The sequence below is a fragment of the Nomascus leucogenys genome, chromosome 17, assembly GCF_006542625.1.
Source record: "Nomascus leucogenys isolate Asia chromosome 17, Asia_NLE_v1, whole genome shotgun sequence".
In the NCBI taxonomy this organism is placed as follows: domain Eukaryota; kingdom Metazoa; phylum Chordata; class Mammalia; order Primates; family Hylobatidae; genus Nomascus; species Nomascus leucogenys.
This window is the reverse complement of record NC_044397.1, coordinates 6488128-6508929: the sequence shown is the minus strand read 5'-3', so window position 1 is coordinate 6508929 and position 20802 is coordinate 6488128. Positions and strand designations below refer to the sequence as shown.

General features: G+C 50.5%; 2 protein-coding genes across 3 annotated transcripts; one reads left to right on the top strand and one right to left on the bottom strand.

Annotated features, from left to right (window-relative positions):
- Nucleotides 1–221: 221 nt before the first annotated feature.
- KLC4 (kinesin light chain 4) lies at nt 222–15361 on the bottom strand. 2 transcript variants are annotated; one of them, XM_030796173.1, is made up of 16 exons: nt 15264–15361; nt 13350–13632; nt 11794–12024; nt 9222–9303; nt 8395–8614; nt 7844–7931; nt 4862–4963; nt 4451–4624; nt 3963–4062; nt 3718–3770; nt 3415–3485; nt 3061–3169; nt 2352–2492; nt 1978–2093; nt 1350–1413; nt 222–695 (listed from the first exon to the last, which is right to left on the bottom strand). In XM_030796173.1, exons 2-16 carry the CDS (start codon nt 13605–13607, stop codon nt 645–647), a joined length of 1860 nt encoding a protein of 619 aa, XP_030652033.1. In that variant the 5' UTR covers nt 13608–13632; nt 15264–15361; the 3' UTR covers nt 222–644. The 2 variants fall into 2 exon arrangements, with proteins under 2 accessions (XP_030652033.1, XP_030652034.1); XM_030796174.1 differs by lacking the exons at nt 222–695; nt 1350–1413; nt 1978–2093; nt 2352–2492 and adding an exon at nt 2493–2575.
- Nucleotides 15362–15455: 94 nt separating this feature from the next.
- Nucleotides 15456–20763, top strand: MRPL2 (mitochondrial ribosomal protein L2). The gene is made up of 7 exons (XM_003266253.3): nt 15456–15674; nt 16724–16892; nt 18515–18653; nt 18764–18879; nt 18953–19063; nt 19334–19407; nt 20500–20763. Exons 1-7 carry the CDS (start codon nt 15579–15581, stop codon nt 20710–20712), a joined length of 918 nt encoding a protein of 305 aa, XP_003266301.1. The 5' UTR covers nt 15456–15578; the 3' UTR covers nt 20713–20763.
- Nucleotides 20764–20802: the final 39 nt, after the last annotated feature.

The following is a 20802-nucleotide window of genomic DNA, read 5'->3' as shown; positions in this document are numbered from 1 at the left end:
ACAGCACCTTCTCCTTGGGTTGTGAGCCTCCTTCTTCCCCATCCCCCAGATGCCTTCCTACAGGCCCTGCTGGAGATGATACAAACAAGGGGAGGAAGAGAGGACAGATCCAAGAATCAACACTCCTCCTGCTGCCCCATCCATCACTGCCCCTCACCCTCTGTGAAGGGCCCCAACACAAGCCCTGCTTCATACCCTCTTCAATCAGGACTCAAGTCACAGAAAGGTTATCTGATACTTTTATTTAAGAAAAGTGAAATACATGGACCTGAAGTGAGACAGCAGAGGGAGGGAATAAGAGCGGCCAGGGCAAGGCAGCTTGGCTGGCCAGCCCCCAACCCTCTGACTGAAAAGCCAGCAGCAGGCTGTATCTCTGAGGGCCATACCTGCTTTGTACCCACCTTGGGGCCTCAGAGCTAGCTACTCGAGAGGACCACAGGGTGCAGAGAGGGTATCCTGAGGGTCCTTCCTAAGAGGGATTCCTGAGGAGGGAGCTGAGAGCCTACGGGCAGCAGCAATCTTCTGGTTAAACTGCTCCCCTTCACTGTCCCACCTAGGGGTGGGGAAGAGCCAGGAGCAATGGGGAATGCTGTGAGGGCTGTGGGGGTGGGGAGACCCAGCAGACCTGGGGGCCGGGTTGAATGTCAGCTGCTTGAAGAGAGGTCCGTGGTGCTGGCACTGAGGCCCCGGTAGACCTGAAACAGACAACACTACCCCATCAGCTCAGGGACCTCGGCCTCCCAAAGACTGTCTCCTGGAGTCCATCCATCCCATGGTCACAGGGTATCTCTGGACCTAGGATCACATCTATCTCTGGACCAGTCTATCTCTGGACCTGGGACTTTGTTTAGCCTCTGCTAGGGTTTTCCAGAAGGCCACAATCTGGTGGAGAAGCTACCTGGAAGAACCACATGAATACTGGCATATATTCTGAGTGTGTTGATACAAGAAGTCATTTGCCATTAAAATATCACTAGTGTTTTCTCAGATGGGGATTATTTAATACTTTTCTTTTTCCATTCTCATCTACTACTAAGGCGGCTGCAGGATGAAAAAATAATTAGTATCTCCAAATAATTCTTATTCATAATTCCAAAGTACCAGTTTACAAAATATTCCTATTTCCCTCCTTATTAACTTACTTGCTACTATGTCTGGCGTGAAACTGTCCCTTGGTGGTCAGCACTCACCACAAGCTATCTGCCTGATTCCTTAATGACTGCAGTCCCCTGGCTCATCTTCATCCCAGATGACTCCTCTCCCTTCCCTCTTCCCTTACTCCACTGGGCCTGCTCACTGGCTGTCCTTTTTTCCTCACCCACCAATATGCTCACAAGCACTGCTCTCACCTGGAGGGGTGCTGCACTAGGTTGGTTCAGATAGTTCAAGGAGGCTGCTCGCTTCATGTTGCTGCTATAATGGAAAACGGAAGAATTGAGGCCTCCTCTCTTCCTCCTGAGTGGCCTTAAAGCTGTGGGCCTCTTGAGTACTGCCACATTGGGCACCCATTCTACCTAAACTCTCTCTCCGTGGCTGTCCCATTGACTTCCTCCCTGTTTCTCTCCAAGATACTTCTCCAGAGATCAGGAGCCAAGAGGAGTTGGAGGCAAGAGCTTACTTCATTTGCCTGCTTTACCACATCTTTTTTTTTTTTCTTTTTTTTTGAGACGGAGTCTCGCTGTTGTCGCCTGGGCTGGAGTGCAATGGCATGATCTTGGCTCCCTGCAACCTCCGCCTCCTGGGTTCCAGCAATTCTCCTGCCTCAGCCACCCAAGTAGCTGAGATTACAGGCACCCGCCACCACGCCCGGCTAATTTTTGAATTTTTAGGAGAGATGAGGTTTCACCTTGTTGGCCAGGCTGGTCTCAAACTCCTGACCTCAGGTGATCCACCCACCTCGGCCTCCCAAAGTGCTGGGATTACAGGCGTGAGCCACTGCACCCAGCCACTTTACCATATCTTGACTTCCATGTGTACCTGGTGGGCCGAGGCTCAGTTCCCTGGAGCTTCCTCACCAGGAGTTCACTGCTTCTGCGGAGCACATCCCGGATCTTGCCAAGAGAGCCACTCCTCTGCAGGGTCCCACTGCCATCCTGGCAGAAAGGGGTGAGCAATGAAAGCTATAGGGATCCCACACAGATGGGTTTCTGAGTCTACTCCTAGCATTTATTCTGCACACATCCCCCACCCCCAAGGCCCAGTGACTGGAAATAAAAGTCCTGTCAAAAACTGGCTCCCAGAGATACCTCTGAAGGGATACACTACCCAGACTGGGACAGCATGGCCAAGAGCCTCTCACCACCACCAGCAGGAGTGGGCAGGAGAGATGAAAAGGCAATGATCAGACTCACCCCGGACCACTCCACAGCCACAGAGGCGTCTTCACCTCCCTCGAATTTCACACTGTCTCCAGGGCCCTCCTGGGAGGTCCTTCTACTGTCACTCTCCCCAAGCAGCTCTGCCACCTTGGTCTGGCTGATAGGGTCACTGCCCTGGAAGGAAAAGGAAGGACCTGGGACTTCCTACTCCTTAACTCCTCAGGATGGGGCTTTCAAATTTTTTTCACCATCAGCCACTGGAAGGAAAACATTTTTCCTTGTGATGTCTCAGTTTATACCTACTGGAACAATACTTACCTTTTCTATTTGCAATGCATTGCTATATATAGATCTGTATATATTTTTAGCCCCATGGCCCATACTGAATTGATTTCACAACCTACTATTGAGACCCACAATCTAAGAAATTCTTGAGTTAGGCTCTCCCTGACCTCACTCCTCTCACCCACACCACCCAGGCCCCCTCCTTATGAAAGGGCAGGGTTTCTCCTTCATATCCCCATTTAGTGAATCTTGAAACTAGAGTCCTGACCACAAAGTGCAGGTGGGGGGTAAGAACATGCTTAAAAACAACCACAATCCCAACACTGCCTCACTTTCCTCTCCCTCCTGGCTTCATCAGCCTTTCTGCTTATTCTTAGGAGACTCCCAAGAAACCCCGGCAGTCTCTCACCCCCAGGGCCCTTCCCTCTAGGACCTCCTTCCCCTCTGGGCTTCTGACCTGTCTCCGGGACCGCAGGGCACATTCCTCCAGGGTCTCAGCAGCCTCCAGCTTTCCCTGGCGCCTATACAGAGCTCCCAGGTTTCTCAGAGTAGTGTTCACTGTGGGGCTGTGGCGAGAAAGAGACCAGAGAAGGAAAAGAGAAAGTTCAGAAAAGAAAACATTTGTCTTCCAAGCAAGACAAGAGGAAAAAAAAATAAGAAAATAGGAGAGGGAACAGAGCTAAAGCTGAGGGAAAGTCTACGGGAGGAAGGGAAAAGGTCTACGGGAGGAAGGGAAAAGGTCTGGGAGGCTGGGAGCAGGGACTGGATGGAGGGCATCGGAGGCCAAGCTGGCTTTTCACTGGCAGCTCACCTGCTCACTTTGCAGGCCTTGTACCAGCCTCCATACTCAGCATAGGGTGTCCCACCCTCATGGTGCTGGCTCTGCAGGACAGAGAGAGGCCAGAAAGAAGGGCAGGGAGAGCCAAATATAAGAATACAGAGATGCTGGGATGCAAGGTGGCATGGGGCTAGGGTGTAGGCTGGGCTGGGGAGGACATCATGCATCTGGGGCTGGTGCTGGGGTGGGAAGTGAGAGTTGGGCTAATGCAAGGAGTAAGACAGAAACCCTGGTAGCCTTGAGCTCCCCAGGCTGGCCCCCCTTCCCCCCACTCACTTTGCTCATTTCCTCCCGCTCCTCTGCATGCATCCAGATGGGCTTGTGGTCATCTGGGGGTGATACATGGGGTGGGGAGGTTAGAGATGGGAGCTAGACAGTGTCGGAGAGCCAGGACCCAGAAGCTGACAGGCTGGACTGAAGGGGTCTGGCTCCCCCTGGGAACCACTGTGGCCTAACCCCCGACCTTTGGTCTGCATTTCTTTTCTTCCCCACAGCCCCTTCCCCAGGCCCTCACCACTCACCATCCACAGACCCAAACTCCTGCACATGGGCACGGGTCAGGATCTCTTTGTATAGTGTCTCAGCCTCAGCATATTTGCCCTGTTTTAGGTAACAGGAAGCCTGGAAGACAGAAAGGCAAAAATACAGGAACAAAACATGGAGGGAGGCAAGGGTTTTTTTTTTGTCTGTTTTTTTTTTTTTTTTTTTCAGACAAGGTCTTCACCAGGCTCAGGGAGTTCCACTTCTCGGTGTCTCTCTGACTTTCCCCAGAGATCTTTCTCACACCTCCCTCTCCAGGTGTAGGGTCAAGGGTATTCCCAGCCCATTCCCAAGAAGCTGTGGAACTTCTATAACTGGAATCAAGCAGATCCTTCATCCGCAAAGGCAGCCCCAGACATGGGCACAAAGTTGATGAGAGCAGTGTGCCAGATTGTGATGCTTCCTAACTCTAGGACCCAAGTGGCCTCTCCCCCCGTTCCTTCCACCTACTTTGTCCCTCCTCCCATACCAGGTTGTTCTTGGTCCGGGCTACATTAGGGTTGTCCGGCCCCAGCTGCCCCTCGTAGATGGCCAGTGCTCGCTGGTAGTAGCGTTCCACGGCCTCATACTTGCCCTGGTTTTGGCACAAGAGGGCCAGGTTGTTCAGCTGCTTTGCCACATCTGGATGATTAGTGCCCAGGACCTGAAAGGGAACAAAGGAGTGGAAAAATGGCTATGATTATGTGTGTGCACAAGCACATGTGTGTGTTTGCATGTAGGCACACACATGTGGAAAGCAGAGGAAAGGGAATGAAGGAAGACAGAACAAAGCAGAGATGGGGGTGAGAAAAAAAAAAGTGAAAGAGGAGGGTTAGACCAGAGGAGCCATGTAGAGAAGGGTCACAGCGACAAGGGAAGAAGGGAGGGAGGGCATAGGTACCTTTTCTCGAATCTCCAGTGCCCGCTGGCACAGAGGCTCTGCCTCCTTGTATTTGCCCCTTTTGCCATAGAGCACAGCCAAATTGTTGAGTGTGGCAGCCACCTATGAAGACAGGCCTGTCCCCATCAGACATTTGGGTTGCAAAAGACCTATGGGAATCTGAGGTTCCCCACCTCCCAGCAGGGCCCAACACTCACTGCATAACTCTAAGAGACAAAGACTCTACTACCCTGGAGCCAGGGGCTGAAGGGAGGGGAGATTGCAGAACAGGATGGCTCTGAGGCTAAGGGACAGTATCGCCCTCTAGGGGATTTTAAGAAATTTCTGGAGGTGTTTTTTCTTTTTGTTGTTGTTGTTGTTGCCATGAAGATTACCTTTAAGGAGGCAAGAACGCTATAGATGTTCTGCAAGTGTGGGACAGCTCTGCCAATTTTTTAATGTCCTGCCAGACATCCAAACGCTAAATGTAAACATTGATATTTGATGGGATATCAAGATAGGAGTATGATTTCTGAGATACATCATCCCTGCCTATCATATGTCATACCATAGGGAATTATTTTCACACAGATCACGTTCAAAAATAACTTTTTGGCCGGACGCAGTGGCTCACGCCTGTAATCCCAGCACTTTGGGAGGCCAAGGTGGGCAGATCACCTGAGGTCAGGTGTTCGAGGCCAGCCTGACCAACACGGAGAAACCCCGTCTCTACTAAAAGTACAAAATTAGCCGGGTGTAGTGGCAAGTCTGTAATCCCAGCTACTCAGGAGGCTGAGGCAGGAGAATTGCTTGAACTCGGGAGGTGGAAGTTGTATTAAGCCAAGATCATGCCATGTTGCACTCTAGCCTGGCAACAAGCATGAAACTACATCTCAACAAAAAATAAATAACTTTTCAGCTGGGTGTGGTGGCTCACACCTGTAATCCCAGCACTTTGGAAGGCTGAGGTAGGTGGATCACTTGAGGTCAGGAGTTCAAGACCAGCCTGGCCAACATGGTGAAATCCCATCTCTACTAAAAATACAAAAATTAGCCTGGCGTGGTGGCACACATCTATAATCCCAGCTACTTGGGAGGCTGAGGCAGGAGGATCACTTGAGCCTCGGAGGCAGAGGTTGCAGTGAACCCAGATTGTACCACTGCACTCTAGGCTGGGTGACACTGCGAAACTCCGTCTCAAAAAACAAAACAAAACAAACTTTTCATTTTTCATTTTCTGTACATTGACAACTCTATCATTTGCCCTGGTGTGATATCTCTACTTAAGGTTGTTTCTCTCTTTCCTTTTATTTATTTTTATTTATTTATTTATTTTAAGATGAAGTCTCGCTCCATCACCCAGGCTGAAGTGCAGTGGTGCGATCTTGGCACACTGCAACTTCAGCCTCCTGGGTTCAAGCAATTCTCCTGTCTCAGCCTCCCGAGTAGCTGGGACTACAGGTGCACGCCGCCACAACCGGCTAATTTTTGTATTATTAGTAGAGACAGGGTTTCACCTTGTTGGTCAGGCTGGTCTCAAACTCCTGACCTCAGGTGATCCGACCACCTCTGCCTCCCAAAGTGCTGGAATTACAGGAGTGAGCCACAGCGCTGGGCCGCTTTTTATTTTGTTGAGATGGAGTCTTGCTCTGTTGCCCAGGCTGGAGTGCAATGGTGCGATTTTGGCTCACTGCAACCACCAACCCCCGGATTCAAATGATTCTCCTGCCTCAGCCTCCAAGTAGTTGGGATTACAGGCATATGCCACCATGCCTGGCTAATTTTATAATTTTTTTTTTAGTAGAGAGGGGGTTTTACCATGTTGGCCAGGCTGGTCTCAAACTCCCGACCTCAGATGATCCACCTGCCTTGGCCTCCCAAAGTGCTGGGATTATAGGCGTGAACCACCGAGCCCAGTCTCTTTCTCTTATACACAAATAAATCTGGTCTGTCATTTCTTTTCTTTTTTTTTGAGACAGAGTTTCGCTCTTGTTGCCCAGGCTAGAGTGGTCTGCAACCTCCACCTTCTGGTTTCAAGTGATTCTCCTGCCTCAGCCTCTTGAGTAGCTGGGATTACAGGTGCCCGCCACCACGCCCGGCTAATTTTTGTATTGTTAGTAGAGACGGGGTTTCACCATGTTGGCCAGGGTGGTCTTAAACTCCTGACCTTGTGATTTGCCCACTTTGGCCTCCCAAAGTGCTGGGATTACAGGCATGAGCCACTGTGCCTGACCCTTGTCATTTCTTATAATACTGTACTTTAATAAAGTGTCCACCTATATTTTCAGTTTTTTTTTTTTTTTTTGAGACGGAGCCTCGCTCTGTCACCCAGGCTGGAGTAGAGTGGCGCGATCTCGGCTCACTGCAAGCTCCGCCTTCCAGGTTCAAGCCATTCTCCTGCCTCAGCCTCCGGAGTAGCTGGGACTACAGGCGCCCGCCACCATGCCCGGCATTTTTTGTATTTTTTTTAGTAGAGATGGGGTTTCACCATGTTAGCCAGGATGGTCTCGATCTCCTGACCTCGTGATCCGCCCACCTCAGCCTCCCAAAGTGCTGGGATTACACTCGTGAGCCACCGTGCCCGGCCACTTTGCTATTTCTTTTAACAAAGTTGTACTCAATACAGCTACTGTTGTTTTGTATTTTTACCTTATTATATTACATTGTATATATTGCCCTTACAAATTATGTTTCTTGTTTTTCTTTTATATTTATTAGAGTAGCATATTAACTTTTGTAGAAATCATATGTGGATTTACCTATGACTTATCTATTAATTAAATTCAAGCAAAATATTTGTTATAAAAAGGAGTCACTGAGTCTCGGAGAATTGAGAAGCATTAGGATCACTGGACAGTGCCTGAAAGAAAGGACTTCTTATGCCTCCTTCCTCAGCACTCTTAGTGAGTGGACTGAGGGCAGCAGATGGATGAGCTAAGAGAGGCCAAAACAGCAATGGTGGGGGGTGCAGGGCGTGGGGCAGGGAGGGCAAGGAATACTGACAGCAGGATGGTCGGGTCCCAAGGTGCTCTCCCGGATGCTGAGGGCATCATTCAGCAGGTGGGCAGCTTCCTTATACTTATTCTGGTCCCTGGAAGAAGACAAAAGTGACAGGAGTTACCCTGAATCTGCAAGCCTTCTCCTTCCCTCTTTCCCTTTGGAAGGACTGAGTACATTTAAGGATTGGAGACCTCCATGAGGAAACAGGAAGCCTGGTGTGGACAGTAAGGGGGCTTCACTGACATACTCATACCAGAATGCAGGGCACTGCCATCCCAAGAGAAGGCCACAAGTTATAGGAAGCGAGGGGGCAGGGGGAAGAGAGGGAGAGAGCACTCCCCAAAAGAGAGATTAGAGGAACAAGGATCCCAAGGGATGAGCAAATGCTTAGGTATGGAAAAGTGAGAGTTCTTTTCCCATACACCTGTTGGGGTGTATCTGGGAGGCCCAACAGGGAGGAGAGGTACCCTGTAAAGAGGAAAAATGAAAGCCAAAGGAGGACCAAGGTGGGAATGTGGGGGAAGATCTGGGCACTGGAGGAGGGAAGTCCTCACCGATACACCAAAGCAAGGATGTTGAGCATGGTGGCGACATCAGGGTGGCCACGGCCTGATGTGCGCTCCAGGTCCTCTAGTGCCTGCTTACAGAGTGGCACGGCCACCTCATAGCGACCTTGGGCTGCGTACTGGATCACCAGGTTGTGCAACGTCCGCAACCTTGCTGGGATCTCATATCCACCCTGCTGAGCTGCTGTAGCACCTTGACCACGGGACACTAAACCATCACAGAACATAAACAAAGGACTCTTCCTCTCCCCTTTGCTGTCTGCCCTTCCACTCCCCATTGCATGTCTTGCTCCACACCTGTGCCCACCCCAACGTGGGCTCTCAATATTAGACCTGCCTCAAGTGCTATTCTTTTATCCACTCCCTTGACCTATAGCAATCACAACCTCAGTTGTTCACCCAGTAATTCATGCATTCAACAAACATTTATTTAATAAGTATAAACCAAGGGATGTCCCAGGAGTAGAAAGGTAAGAAAGACCTGGTTCTTTCCCTTGAGGGGCTCATGGTCTCCCTATCTCAGGTTTATTCTCCCACTAGACTGTGAACTCCTTACTGGTGAGACCTATGCCATTTCCATCTCAGTAGTACTCCTAGTGCCTAGCAGAGTACCTGGCACATATTCAGTGCTTAATAGATGTTTGTTCAATGGGGAGGCTGAGGAAATCGAAGTACTAGCCCAGCCCCTGCCCTGTCTCCAGAGAAAGTGGAGAACCTATTTCTAGATGGTGACTGTCCTGTGTACAGGGTAGGCCACAGCTAGGGCCAGCCTCCTGCTGCCCCTTTTCACCCTCCCATTCCAGAGGCAGACTCACAGCCATTGCTGGGGTCCTCTTCCTCCTCATTAGGGAAGAGGTCATCCAGGGAATCCTTGGTGGCATCACCTTCTTTCTCCTCCTGGAACGGAAGAAGCAACATATAAGGGCCAAGATATCCCTACCTAGTAGCCTTCTCAGTGACCCCTCTAAGCCATGAAATCACGGACAGATGGGACCTAGGAGAAGACTGTTGTTCCTGTCTCTGCCCCTGGAAAGGCTAGCAAGTGGCCCAGCCAAGCTCAGGCCTCTTGTTTGTAACAGCCAGAGATGCTTTAGACAAAATCTCAAGACTTCCCCCTCCTTCTCATACAGAAAGTTTCCTTCCTGGCCGGGTGTGGTGGCTAATGCCTGTAATCCTAGCACTTTGGGAGGCCGAGGTGGGCAGATCACCTGAGGTCAGGAGTTCAAGACCATCCTGACCAACGTGGAGAAACTCCATCTCTACTAAAAATACAAAATTAGCCGGGTGTGGTGGCACATGCCTATAATCCCAGCTACTCGTGAGGCTGAGGCAGGAGAATCGCTTGAACCTGGGAGGCAGAGGTTGCGGTGAGCCGAGATCGCGCCATTGCACTCCAGCCTGGGCAACAAGAGCGAAACTCTGTCTCAAAACAAAACAAAACAAAAAAAAAAAAAAGAAAGAAAAGTAAAAAAAGTTTCCTTTCTAACCACCCCCAATCTCGCCTTAACTCTTGTAATTATGGCCCTATGCTGATCTCTGTGTGATTACGTTGATTATATGTCTGTCCTGTCTCTCCTGAGGGAAGGGAGTGTGTCCGATCTTATTGACATGTACCCAGAAAGTGTCTAGCTCAGCCTAGTCCCCATCATCTGCACAGCTCATTCTGGACTTACTACATAACCCTCCTTCACCGTCTAACCTATTCCGCACTAGGAAAATCTGCTTTTCCCCATCAGGAACTGCAGCCTCATCCAAACACCAACCCTCCTACCCAGCTTCACCAATGTGTCCCATGCAATTCATCTACTCACTTTCCCTGGGACAGACCAACTTTTCCAGGATGTAAGCCTTATCAATGACACCCTGCACTCCAGTCTAAAAAGCTCCTCCCTCTTCCTCATCATGAACTTTCAAAATCCATCTCAACTCCTAACCCACTCAAATGGGAAATCCGACCTATATCCTACCCATCCCTCTATCCTGCTCCCTCTATTTTTTTGTTTGTTTTTTGAAACAGAGTCTCTAGTCTGGCAACAGCCCAGGCTAGAATGCAGTGGCACAATCACAGCTCACTGCAGCTTCCACCTCCTGGGCTCAAGCGATCTTCCTACCTCAGCCTCCACAGTAGCTGAGGCTACAGGTGCACACGACCACATCAGGCTAGTTTTTTAATTTTTTGTGGAGACAGGGTCTCACTATGTTGCCCAGGCTTCCTGCTTCCTCTATGAATTCTTCTTAGACCATTCCAGACCTCAGAGACATACCTCCGTGAAATTCTTCCCTCGCTGACTGAACCACTCATCCAGCACTGAGCACTTGCTGCTTTGTATTTTGTCACATATGCGTTCTCCTGGATAAGACTTGTTCCCTACAGATACATCTCAAGAAAACACACACTCTCAGCCAGGCGTGGTGGCTCACGCCTGTAATCCCAGCATTTTGGGAGGCCGAGGCAGGCAGATCACTTGAGGCTAGGAGTTTGAGACCAGCCTGGCCAACATGGCAAAACTCCATCTCTATTAAAAATACAAAAATTAGCCGGGTGTGGTGGCAGACGCCTGTAATCCCAGCTACCTGGGTGGCTGAGGCATGAGAATTGTTTGAAAGCCAGAGGCAGAGGTTGCAGTGAGCTGAGATGGCATCACTGCACTCTGTTGAGTGAGGGTTAAATTTCACACATTTTGGACCGGGCACGGTAGCTCACACCTGTAATCCCAGCACTTTGGGAGGCCCAGGCGGGCAGACCACCTGAGGTCAGGAGTTCAAAACCAGCCTGGCCAACATGGTGAAACTCCGTCTCTAGTAAAAATACAAAAATTAGCCAGGCGTGGTGGCAGGTGCCTGCAATCCCAGCTACTCAAGAGGCTGAGGCAGGAGAACTGCTTGAACCCGGGAGGCGGAGGTTGCCGTGACCTGAGATTGTACCACTGCACTCCAGCCTAGGCAACAAGTGTAAAATTCCATCTCAAAAAAAAAAAAAAAATCACACATTTTGAAAGCAAATTTTAGGAGGGTCATGCTCAACTGGGCTATGCTTTCTCTAATTGTACCACGTAGAATTCTGGATTGGAATTGTCCAGGTGCTTATCTGTCTCCCTCACAAGCTTGTAATTGTGAGAGCAGGAACTCTGTGCCCCATTCACCAGCGCAGTGTGCAATGCCTGGTACACAGTAGGCATCTCATTAAATGTTGACTGAATTACCGGAATATTGCTTTTCCCCTTGCTGTCACCTGGAGTTGGTGTCAGGGCTGAAAAAGGAATTCTTTCAGGTGAGAGCAGGTTGGGTAGAGCTGATGGACCTTGAGGATGATGGGGCAATTGCCCCCATGTCTGTGGTAACTCCCGGCTGCCCACCCCTCAGCCAGTCTCGCCTGTGCACACTCACCGCGGTGTGTCCATCCTCATCATACTGCCGCAGCTGCCCCAGGAACTCCAGGTGCTTCTTTTCCTCCTCCAGCTGAGCCACAGCCTGTTCACTGCGCTGTAGCCGCTGCTGGGTGCCAGCCAGCTCATCCCGCAGCCACTGGTTCTCCTGGCATAGCCGCCGCACCTGAGCCCGCAGCTTCTGTTTCTCTGACTCCACTGTGCTCAGGTGGCTGGCTAGAGCCAGCATCACCTAGGTGGGCACATACCCTGAGCTCCAGATTCTGGGTGGGAGTATTCAGGAACAGGTGGAAGGGGAGCCTACTGGGACGTGGCAAAACTGGCAGGGGCACAGAGGAGCCAGAAGGTGGGGGTATAGCAGTGGCACTACCTTCAAAACACCCTGAATCCAATTTCCCACCACCTCCACTGCTGTCACCCTGGGCCAAGCCACTATCAATTCCTATCCAAATTATTACAATAACTTCCTCACTGGCCTCCTTGTTTCTGCCCTTGTTCCCCTATTGTCTATTCGTAACCCAGCAACCTGATGATGCCAAGTTAGACCACATCATTCCTCTTCTAAAAACATTCCAATAGTTTCCATCTCACTCAAAGTGAAATCAGGGCCAGGCACAGTGGCTCACACCTATAATCCCAGCACTTTGGGAGGCCAAGGCGGGCGGATCACGAGGTCAGGAATTCAAGACCAGCCTGGCCAACATGGTGAAACCCCGTCTCTACTAAAAATACAAAAAATTAGCCGGGCGTGGTGGCACGCGCCTGTAGTCCCAGCTACTCGGGAGGCTGAGGCAGGAGAATCACTTGAACCTGGCAGGCGGAGGTTGCAGTGAGCCGGGATTGTGCCACTACATTCCAGCCTGGGCAACAGTGCGAGACTCCGTCTCAAAAAAAAGGTAAAATCAAAGTCCTCGGGGTGGCCTACAAGTTCCATTTGATCCATCTCCCTCCCCTCCAACCCCAGTACCCCTCAGACTTAATTTTCTACTTTGCTTCTCCCCATTCACTCTACTGCAGCCATACTGGCCACTTGCTGTTCACTGACCTCACCAGGCAGACTTCCATTCAGAGCCTCTGCACTTGCTGCTCTCTCTGCTTAGGACGCCCTTCCCCTGTTTATGGCATGACTCATTCCCCTCACCTTCACATCTTTGCCAAAATGTCGCCTTTTCAAAAAAAGGGTGGCCTTTTTTGACCACCCTATCTAAAATTATACCCTCTCTCCACAGTCCCTAGTTTCCTTCCCTGCTTTATTTTGATCCTTTTATGCTTAACAACTATCACTCTGGCATACCGAATCATTATTTATTTATGTATTGTCTGTCTTCCCCAGCTAGAAGGTAAGCTCCAAGATGGCAAAGATTTTTACAGTTTTGTTCAATGATGTATCTCTTCAGTGCCCAAAAGCATTCTGGCACACAGTAGGGACTTAATGCATATATAATGAATGAATGCAAACATCTAGAGTGAGGTGATCCCAAGCAGCCCCAAACCTTCAATCAGATAACTGCTCCTCCATCCACCCTGGACCACTTGGCACCACCTTTGCCCGCTCACCTGGGCCTCACTCAGCCCGAGCTCAATGTTTTCCATAGAACGGCGAAGCTGCCGGGCCTTCTCATGCACCAGCCCTTCCTCATGGCCTCCCCGCTGCAGACACTCAATGGTCTGGGACAGGCTTTGCAGCACGGCCTGGTGTTCACTGTGTAGGGCCTCTAGCCCTTGGCTGACCAGCCGTGTGCTCCCCAGGATCTCCTCTTGGCTGAGCCGGTGGCCTGCAGGCTCATCCCGCTGCCCCAACACCAGGCCTGACATCCTGGCCGGGGGGACCTTGCCCGGTCTAGGGAGAAACAACAGCGTTTGGCTGGTGTAAAGATGAGACAGAGAAGCTGAGCAACTTTCTCAGAGGGTGGTGGGAATCCAAGTGAAGGGACAAAAGTAAGAGTGACCCTGTGGCTTAGTTGGAGAGAGAGAGTGAGCAGCAGGCAGGGAGCCTAGATCACTAAACTCAAAGCTAAGGTTGTGGGCAAAGTGCGAGGGGGATGAATTGACTTAAATAAAGGAAGACTATAGTAGGAACAAAGGTGCTTAGAACTAGCAGAAGCATTTAGGACTTAGGAAAAGAACAAAAAAGCAGCTAGAGCCTGAGTTAGGAAAAGGAATCAAGGGATGAGAGAGCACTATGGGGATCACAGAAGGTCTGTGGGAGAGCTGCAAACGGCACAGGATTAAAGTGGGAGATATGCAGAAAATAATGCAGGGGTCTAGAAAAAAGGGAAGGAATCTCTGCAAAGTTAAATCAGGGAAGAAAGAGAAAAGAAGAAAACAGGAGCCTTCCTTGCAGGATCCACATTACAGGGTCCCAGAAAGCCCAAGGTCTTCAGGCTGCGTCACCTGCAGAACTAAGCCCAGCATCTCCAAAGTTGGTCAGTCCTGCATATTTTCCCACTAACCTTCAACCCATACTTCCCACCCCCCAGGACTCAGACTGTGTCCCCACTTCCTCAGAAGGGTCTTGTTTCTCATCTTTGAAGTCTTCTTACCTGTGTACAGAGCAGAGGCCCTGGCTGTGGCACTCAGGCCAGAGCCCGGAAGAAACTGTTCAGCAGCCAGAGAAAGAGTCAGAGGATCTGCCCTGCCCAAAGTCCAGAAGTCCAGCGTTCCCACCCCTTCTCTCACCACTTCACAGCTACCCAGAGGACCTGGCACAGAGTCCCACCCAGGACAAACACCCTCCCTCCCTCCCTCTGCCCACAGATCTTCAAAGACGCCCAATTCCCTTCTCCTTCCCCAAGCCAGCCTCCCTCATTGCAGGCCTGGGGAGCTACTGTCTCCCAGGAAGGGAATGAGAGAGAGAGACTTAATCAGAGACCTACAGCAAGAGGCGTGTCTGGGAAACGGGAGGGAAGAACACCTGGTCACTCCAAACCAAATCACTTCCATGGCTTTGTCTCTGTCACGGTCACCTACAAACAGGCTCTGAGAGGAATCACCGTAGGGTGCCTCCATAATGCCCGATGATGCAGGAAAGAATGGGAGGTCTGCTAAACGGCTGCCGGGTCGCAAGGAACCGCGGGGCTGGAGTGGGTCTCCTGGGCCTGGAAACGCAGTAGAGGAGTGCCTCGGGCTGTCGACCTGCCCTGGGGCCCAGGGTTGGGAGAGTGAGATGGGCGGGGGCGGTAGGGGGGAAGTGTGGATGGACGACTGAGGTCCGCAGCTCCAGCGAAGACGTAGGGGCCTAACGACCCCGAGGTCACTGAGTCAGTCGGTGGCGCAGGGGGCGGGGCAGGCCGTCTGTCTGTCTGTCTGTCTGGACGCCGAGGGGCGGGGAAGAATCGCGAAGGGCGGAGTTTTGGAGCCTGGAGTTTTGTAAGGTTGGTTGGAGGGGGTTGGTTCATCTTTCTGGGAGTGCGAGAATAAGAGATGGCGGAGACCTTAACCTTCAGCCCCAGGGTACCCTCAAAGACTCACCTGCAATCTGCCGGTCTGGCTGCCGCTCTTGCCGCCGCTCTTGCCGGTACTGCCCCTTTAAATCCATGATGGCTGCCGCTCGAGGCAATTGTTTTGACGGGTCTGGGGGGCGGGGCCTGTTTCCTAGTCACGCGACATTAGAGCTGCCCGCGGATTGGCTCTCACGGCGTTCAGGTAGGAAAGGAGGTGTGTATCCAGCTTGGGCTCCAGTTTTCTGCCCGCCTCCTTTTACGTTATTGCGGAGCGACGGCGCCGGACAGTTAACGTCATCTAGGAGCACCGAGCAGCTTGGCTAAAAGTAAGGGTGGCGTGCTGATGGCCCTGTGGGCACTGACCCGCCTTCTGCGCTCTCTGAGCCTGGCGCCCCCGACCGTCGCCGCCCCTGCCCCGAGTGTGTTCCCCGCCGCCCAGGTAATCCATCTTACCCGGGAAGAAGGCTGCTTCAATTCGGGCTGCCGGAGATGGGGTCTGCGGGGATGCGAGGCGGGAGTTGCGAGTCTGGTCAGGAGTCAGGCAGGTCCGTGACCTTGGATAAGGCACACTTAGCCTCAGCTTTTTCCTCTACAAGTGTTGCTTTCTCATAGGGCGAAATTCTTCAGACGAGATACTTAAGGTGAAAGCGCTTTGCAGATCACCGGTTGTACAGGTTTCAGTAATAACGTTTCGAGTGCCTATGATAAGCCAGGTATAGGTAATAGACGTTTCAAATAAATGAACTCCTTTCAAATACTCTATAAGGCAGTTACTATTCCCATTTTATAGATGAGGAAAATAAGGAGTCTAAGGTCACACACCAACTATCAGAGCTAAGCAGTCTGTCTTTCAGAGCCTGTGCTCTTAACCGTTATGATATGATACCTACAAGGATGAGTTACTGCTGATATTAGAGAATGCAGGGCAAGATACCAAGAACAGTGGCCTCAGGGGAGGGTATCCTGAGGTCCCAGTGGGTGACTGGTGAGTCACACAAAAGAGAAGTAAGTCTTGCTCCTCTGGAGCTTTCAGGCTGCTTATGGTAGAGTTTGGCAGATGCATGTTTAAAATTCAAACCCAAATCAACCTACTCTGAAATGCTGGGAATACAGCAAGGACCAAGAGTGAAATGACCCCTCCCCTCCATTTATATGTGAAGAATTCCCAGAAACAATGCAGAGGGCAAAAGGAATTGGCACTGATGGTGGTACATGGATGTGTGGAAGTTACCAGCTCTGGAGAAGGGAATTATTTAGGTAAAAACAGATTCCTGGAGATGGAGAGTTCTGAGCCAAATTTGGAAGATTACCAAGGGGAGAACATTACTGTGCAAGCTGTGAAGGGTGGAGTTTTTGGATAGCTGGTTTGGGATACATCCAGGAGGAAGTGGGCTACAAGCTAAAATTGATCTGTGCCCTCTGCCTTGGTTCTCTGATGCTTTGCCTTCAATTAGCTTTCAAATGAAAGAGATGTCTTTTTATCCCTAGATGATGAACAATGGCCTCCTCCAACAGCCCTCTGCCTTGATGTTGCTCCCCTGCCGCCCAGTCCTTACTTCTGTGGCCCTTAATGCCAACTTTGTGTCCTGGAAGAGTCGTACCAAGTACACCATTGCACCAGTGAAGATGAGGAAGTCTGGGGGCCGAGACCACACAGGTGGGAACAAGGACAGGGGGATTTAAGCAGTCAAAGGGAAAAACATGTTAAGACCCTAGACCTGTATATTGACACACTTGTACCTTGTAAGGCAGAGGAATGTAATTAAAAAGCACTTATTTGGCTCCTTTTGCATGTAGTATGTGCACAGGAGCCAGAGAGTAGAATACAAAGCAATAGGTAATTGGTCTATGCTTCTAAAGACAATTTGGGTAATTGAAGAAAATGGGCCATACACAGGAAGTGCCATGACATTTTCCTTCATACCCTTCAAAAATTTATAACAGGCTGGGTAAGGTGGCTCACGCCTGTAATCCCAGCATTTTGGGAGGCGGAGGCGGGCAGATCACCTGAGGTCACAAGTTTAAGACCAGGCTGGCCAACATGGCAAAACCCCATCTCTACTAAAACTATAAAAATTGGCCAGGCGCAGTGGCTCACACCTGTAATCCCAACACTTTGAGAGGCCAAGCCAGGCAGATCACTTGAGGCCAGGAATTCAAGACCAGCCTGGCCAACATGGTGAAACCCCATCTCTACTAAAAATATAAAAATTAGCCAGGCGTAATGGTGCAGTCCTGTTATCCCAGCTACTTGGGAGGCTGAGGCATGAGAATCACTTGAGCCCGGGAGGTGGAGGCTGCAGTGGGCCAAGATCGCGCTGCTGCACTCCAGCCTGGGCAACAGAGCAAGACTCTGTCTCAAAAAAAAAAAAAAAAATTAACCAGGTGTGGTGATGGGCACCTGTAATCCCAGCTACTCTGGAGGCTGAGGCAGGAGAATCGCTTGAACCCAGGAGGTGGAGGTTGCAGTGAGCCAAAATCACACCATTGTATTCCAGCCCAGGTGACACAGCAAGACTCGTCTCAAAAAATATATATATTTATAACAGGCCGGGTGTGGTGGCTCCTGCCTGTAATCCCAACACTTTGGAAGGCTAGGGCGGGAGGATCACTTGAGGTCAGGATCCAGCCTGGGCAACAGAGTGAGACCCCATCACACGCATGCAAAAAATTTGTAACAGTTGAAATTATTTAAGTATGATTTACACGGCTCTCAGTAAACTTACTGATTTCAGTAATTTGAAAATATTTTGGCTGGGCGCAGTGGTTCACGCCTGTAATCCCAGCACTTTGGGAGGCCAAGGCGGGCGGATCATAAGGTCAAGGGATTGAAACCATCCTGGCTAACACAGTGAAACCCCGTCTCTACTAAAAATACAAAAAATTAGCCGGGCGTGGTGGCAGGCCCCTGTAGTCCCAGCTACTCGGGAGGCTGAGGCAGGAGAATGGCGTGAACCCAGGAGGCGGAGCTTGCAGTGAGCCGAGATCGCGCCACTGCACTCCAGCCTGGGCAACGGATCAATACTCTGTCTCAAAAAAAAAAAAAAAATATTTTATTTGGAAGTTTTATACAGTTTCAATAATCATATAATGTTTTTTCACCAAGCTTCATGTTGGTGTTGCCCCTCCTTACTCCAGTGTGCTGTGCAAATTTTTATCATTTTCTGCTTGTGCCACAATGCTAAGCACTGCTGTCTGGCAAAGAATGGGCCAGTTCCCAGTGCTGGAAACTAAACTACTCTGACCTGAATCATATCCCCCAACTGTCCTAAACCACAGGCCGAATCCGGGTACATGGTATTGGCGGGGGCCACAAACAACGTTATCGCATGATTGACTTTCTGCGTTTCCGGCCTGAGGAGACCAAGTCAGGACCCTTTGAGGAGAAGGTTATCCAAGTCCGCTATGATCCCTGTAGGCAAGTTTGGGATTTGGGATGATGATGGAATGGTCTGAATAACTGCATAGCTTCTCAGAAGATGTGGGGCTGCCTAGATGGTCTGCTTACCTGTCCCTCACCCTGATTAGGTCAGCAGACATAGCTCTGGTTGCTGGGGGCAGCCGGAAACGCTGGATCATTGCTACAGAAAACATGCAGGCTGGAGACACAATCTTGAACTCTAACCACATAGGCCGAATGGCAGGTGAGAGATGGCTACCAGATGTGTGGGCTGGAGGCAGCAAAGGTTCTAGAGCTAATGAAATCATGTCTTTTAGTTGCTGCTCGGGAAGGGGATGCGCATCCTCTTGGGGCTCTGCCTGTGGGGACCCTCATCAACAACGTGGAAAGTGAGCCAGGCCGGGGTGCCCAATATATCCGAGCTGCAGGTATGGGGAAAGGAGTTGCCTGGGTCCTATAGTTTGGAAAGGCAAGGAGAGTCTGAACCCATGGTTCCACATCTGGTACTGGCAGAGAAAATTAAGGAAAAAACAAACATGAGAATGAAGATATGCATGTGTTTTGACCTAAAACATAGCATGTGCCCTTCTTTGTGCTCCTAAAGAGCAAAGCAAGGGCAGCATGTGGGGTATGTCCCCTATGTAAGTCCCTCTGCACCCCCGTTTTGTGGAGGGTGGCAAATCGACTTCTTTCCCCAGGGACGTGTGGTGTGCTACTGCGGAAGGTGAATGGCACAGCCATTATCCAGCTGCCCTCTAAGAGGCAGATGCAGGTGTGTATGGGTATGGGTGGGAGGGGTCAGCAAAGGAGGAATCTTTGGAATGTAACTTTCCTGTCTGGGATAGCTCCCAGGTGTTTTGTGATGCAAGGAACTGCCTTGAGCTGAGGCTGTCCTTTTCTGCCACATGACTTAGGTGTGCTTTGTCGGATTGGCGCCATAATTAATTTTTTTTTTTTCTAAAAAGAGTCTTGCTCTGTCGCCCAGGCTGGAGTGCAATGGCACAATCTCGGCTCACTGCGACCTCCACCTCCCAGGTTCTAGCAGTTCTCCTGCCTCAGCCTCCTGAGTAGCTGAGATTGCAGGCACGCACCACCACAGCCAGCTAGTTTTTGTGTTTTAGTAGAGATGGGGTTTCACCATGTTGTCCAGGCTGGTCTCGAACTCCTTACCTCGTAATCCACCCACCTTGGCCTCCCAAAGTGCTGAAATTACAGGAGTGAGCCACCGCGCCTGGCCCTAATTAATTTTTTTTGAGACAGGGTCTCACTCTATTGCTTGAGTGCAGTGGCACAGTCAGCTCACTGCAGCCTCAAACTCCTGGGTTCAAGCATTCCTGCCTCAGCCCCCCAAGTAGCTGGGACTACAGGTGCACACCACTCCACCAGGCTAATTTTCATATTTTTTGTAGAGACAGTATCACCATGTTGGCCAGGCTGGTCTCGAACTCCTGAGCTCAAGCGATCTGCCTGCCTAGGCTCCCACAGTGCTGGAATTACAGGTGTGAGCCACTGCACCTGGCCCTTTTGTATTTATTACAAAATATCTCTACAAAAATAAAAAATATTTTTTATTTTTGTAGAGATGGGGTCTCATTATGTTGCCCAGGCTGGTCTCGAACTTCTGAGCTCAAGTGATCCTCCAGCCTTGGCCTCCCAAAGTGCTGGGATTACTGGCGTGAGCTCTTTGTTTTCAACTACTTAGTTCCTACTATAGGACCTTCACTTAGCGTCAACCATCTGGTGCTTTTCCTTTTTCCTCTCCCTTCTCTCCTTGAGTCTAAGAAGCCCCCCAAGGGTGTGCTGTCAACATTGTCAAGCTCTTTCCCCCACATTGTACAGAATCTCCATCTGTTTTCTCTGTCAGGTGCTGGAAACGTGTGTAGCAACAGTAGGCCGAGTATCCAACGTTGATCATAACAAACGGGTCATTGGCAAGGCAGGTCGCAACCGCTGGCTGGGCAAGAGGCCTAACAGTGGGCGGTGGCACCGCAAGGGGGGCTGGGCTGGCCGAAAGATTCGGCCACTACCCCCCATGAAGAGTTACGTGAAGCTGCCTTCTGCTGCTGCCCAAAGCTGATATCCCTGTACTCTAATAAAATGCCCCCCCCCACTCCTGTTTTAATCTGTTGATGTTTTTGGGGTTTTTTTGTTTTTGCGGGGGAGGGGA

Coding starts and splice junctions, on each gene's coding strand:
- KLC4 (XM_030796173.1), bottom strand. CDS start 13,607: ATGTCAGGCCTGGTGTTGGGGCAGCGGGATGAGCCTGCAGGCCACCGG. Junction 8,615..9,221: donor AGAGGACCCCAGCAATGGCT/GTGAGTCTGCCT, acceptor GTGATGGTTTAG/TGTCCCGTGGTCAAGGTGCT. Junction 3,170..3,414: donor AAGGCCTGCAAAGTGAGCAG/GTGAGCTGCCAG, acceptor TTCTCGCCACAG/CCCCACAGTGAACACTACTC.
- MRPL2 (XM_003266253.3), top strand. CDS start 15,579: ATGGCCCTGTGGGCACTGACCCGCCTTCTGCGCTCTCTGAGCCTGGCG. Junction 18,880..18,952: donor CCACATAGGCCGAATGGCAG/GTGAGAGATGGC, acceptor CATGTCTTTTAG/TTGCTGCTCGGGAAGGGGAT. Junction 19,064..19,333: donor CCAATATATCCGAGCTGCAG/GTATGGGGAAAG, acceptor TTCTTTCCCCAG/GGACGTGTGGTGTGCTACTG.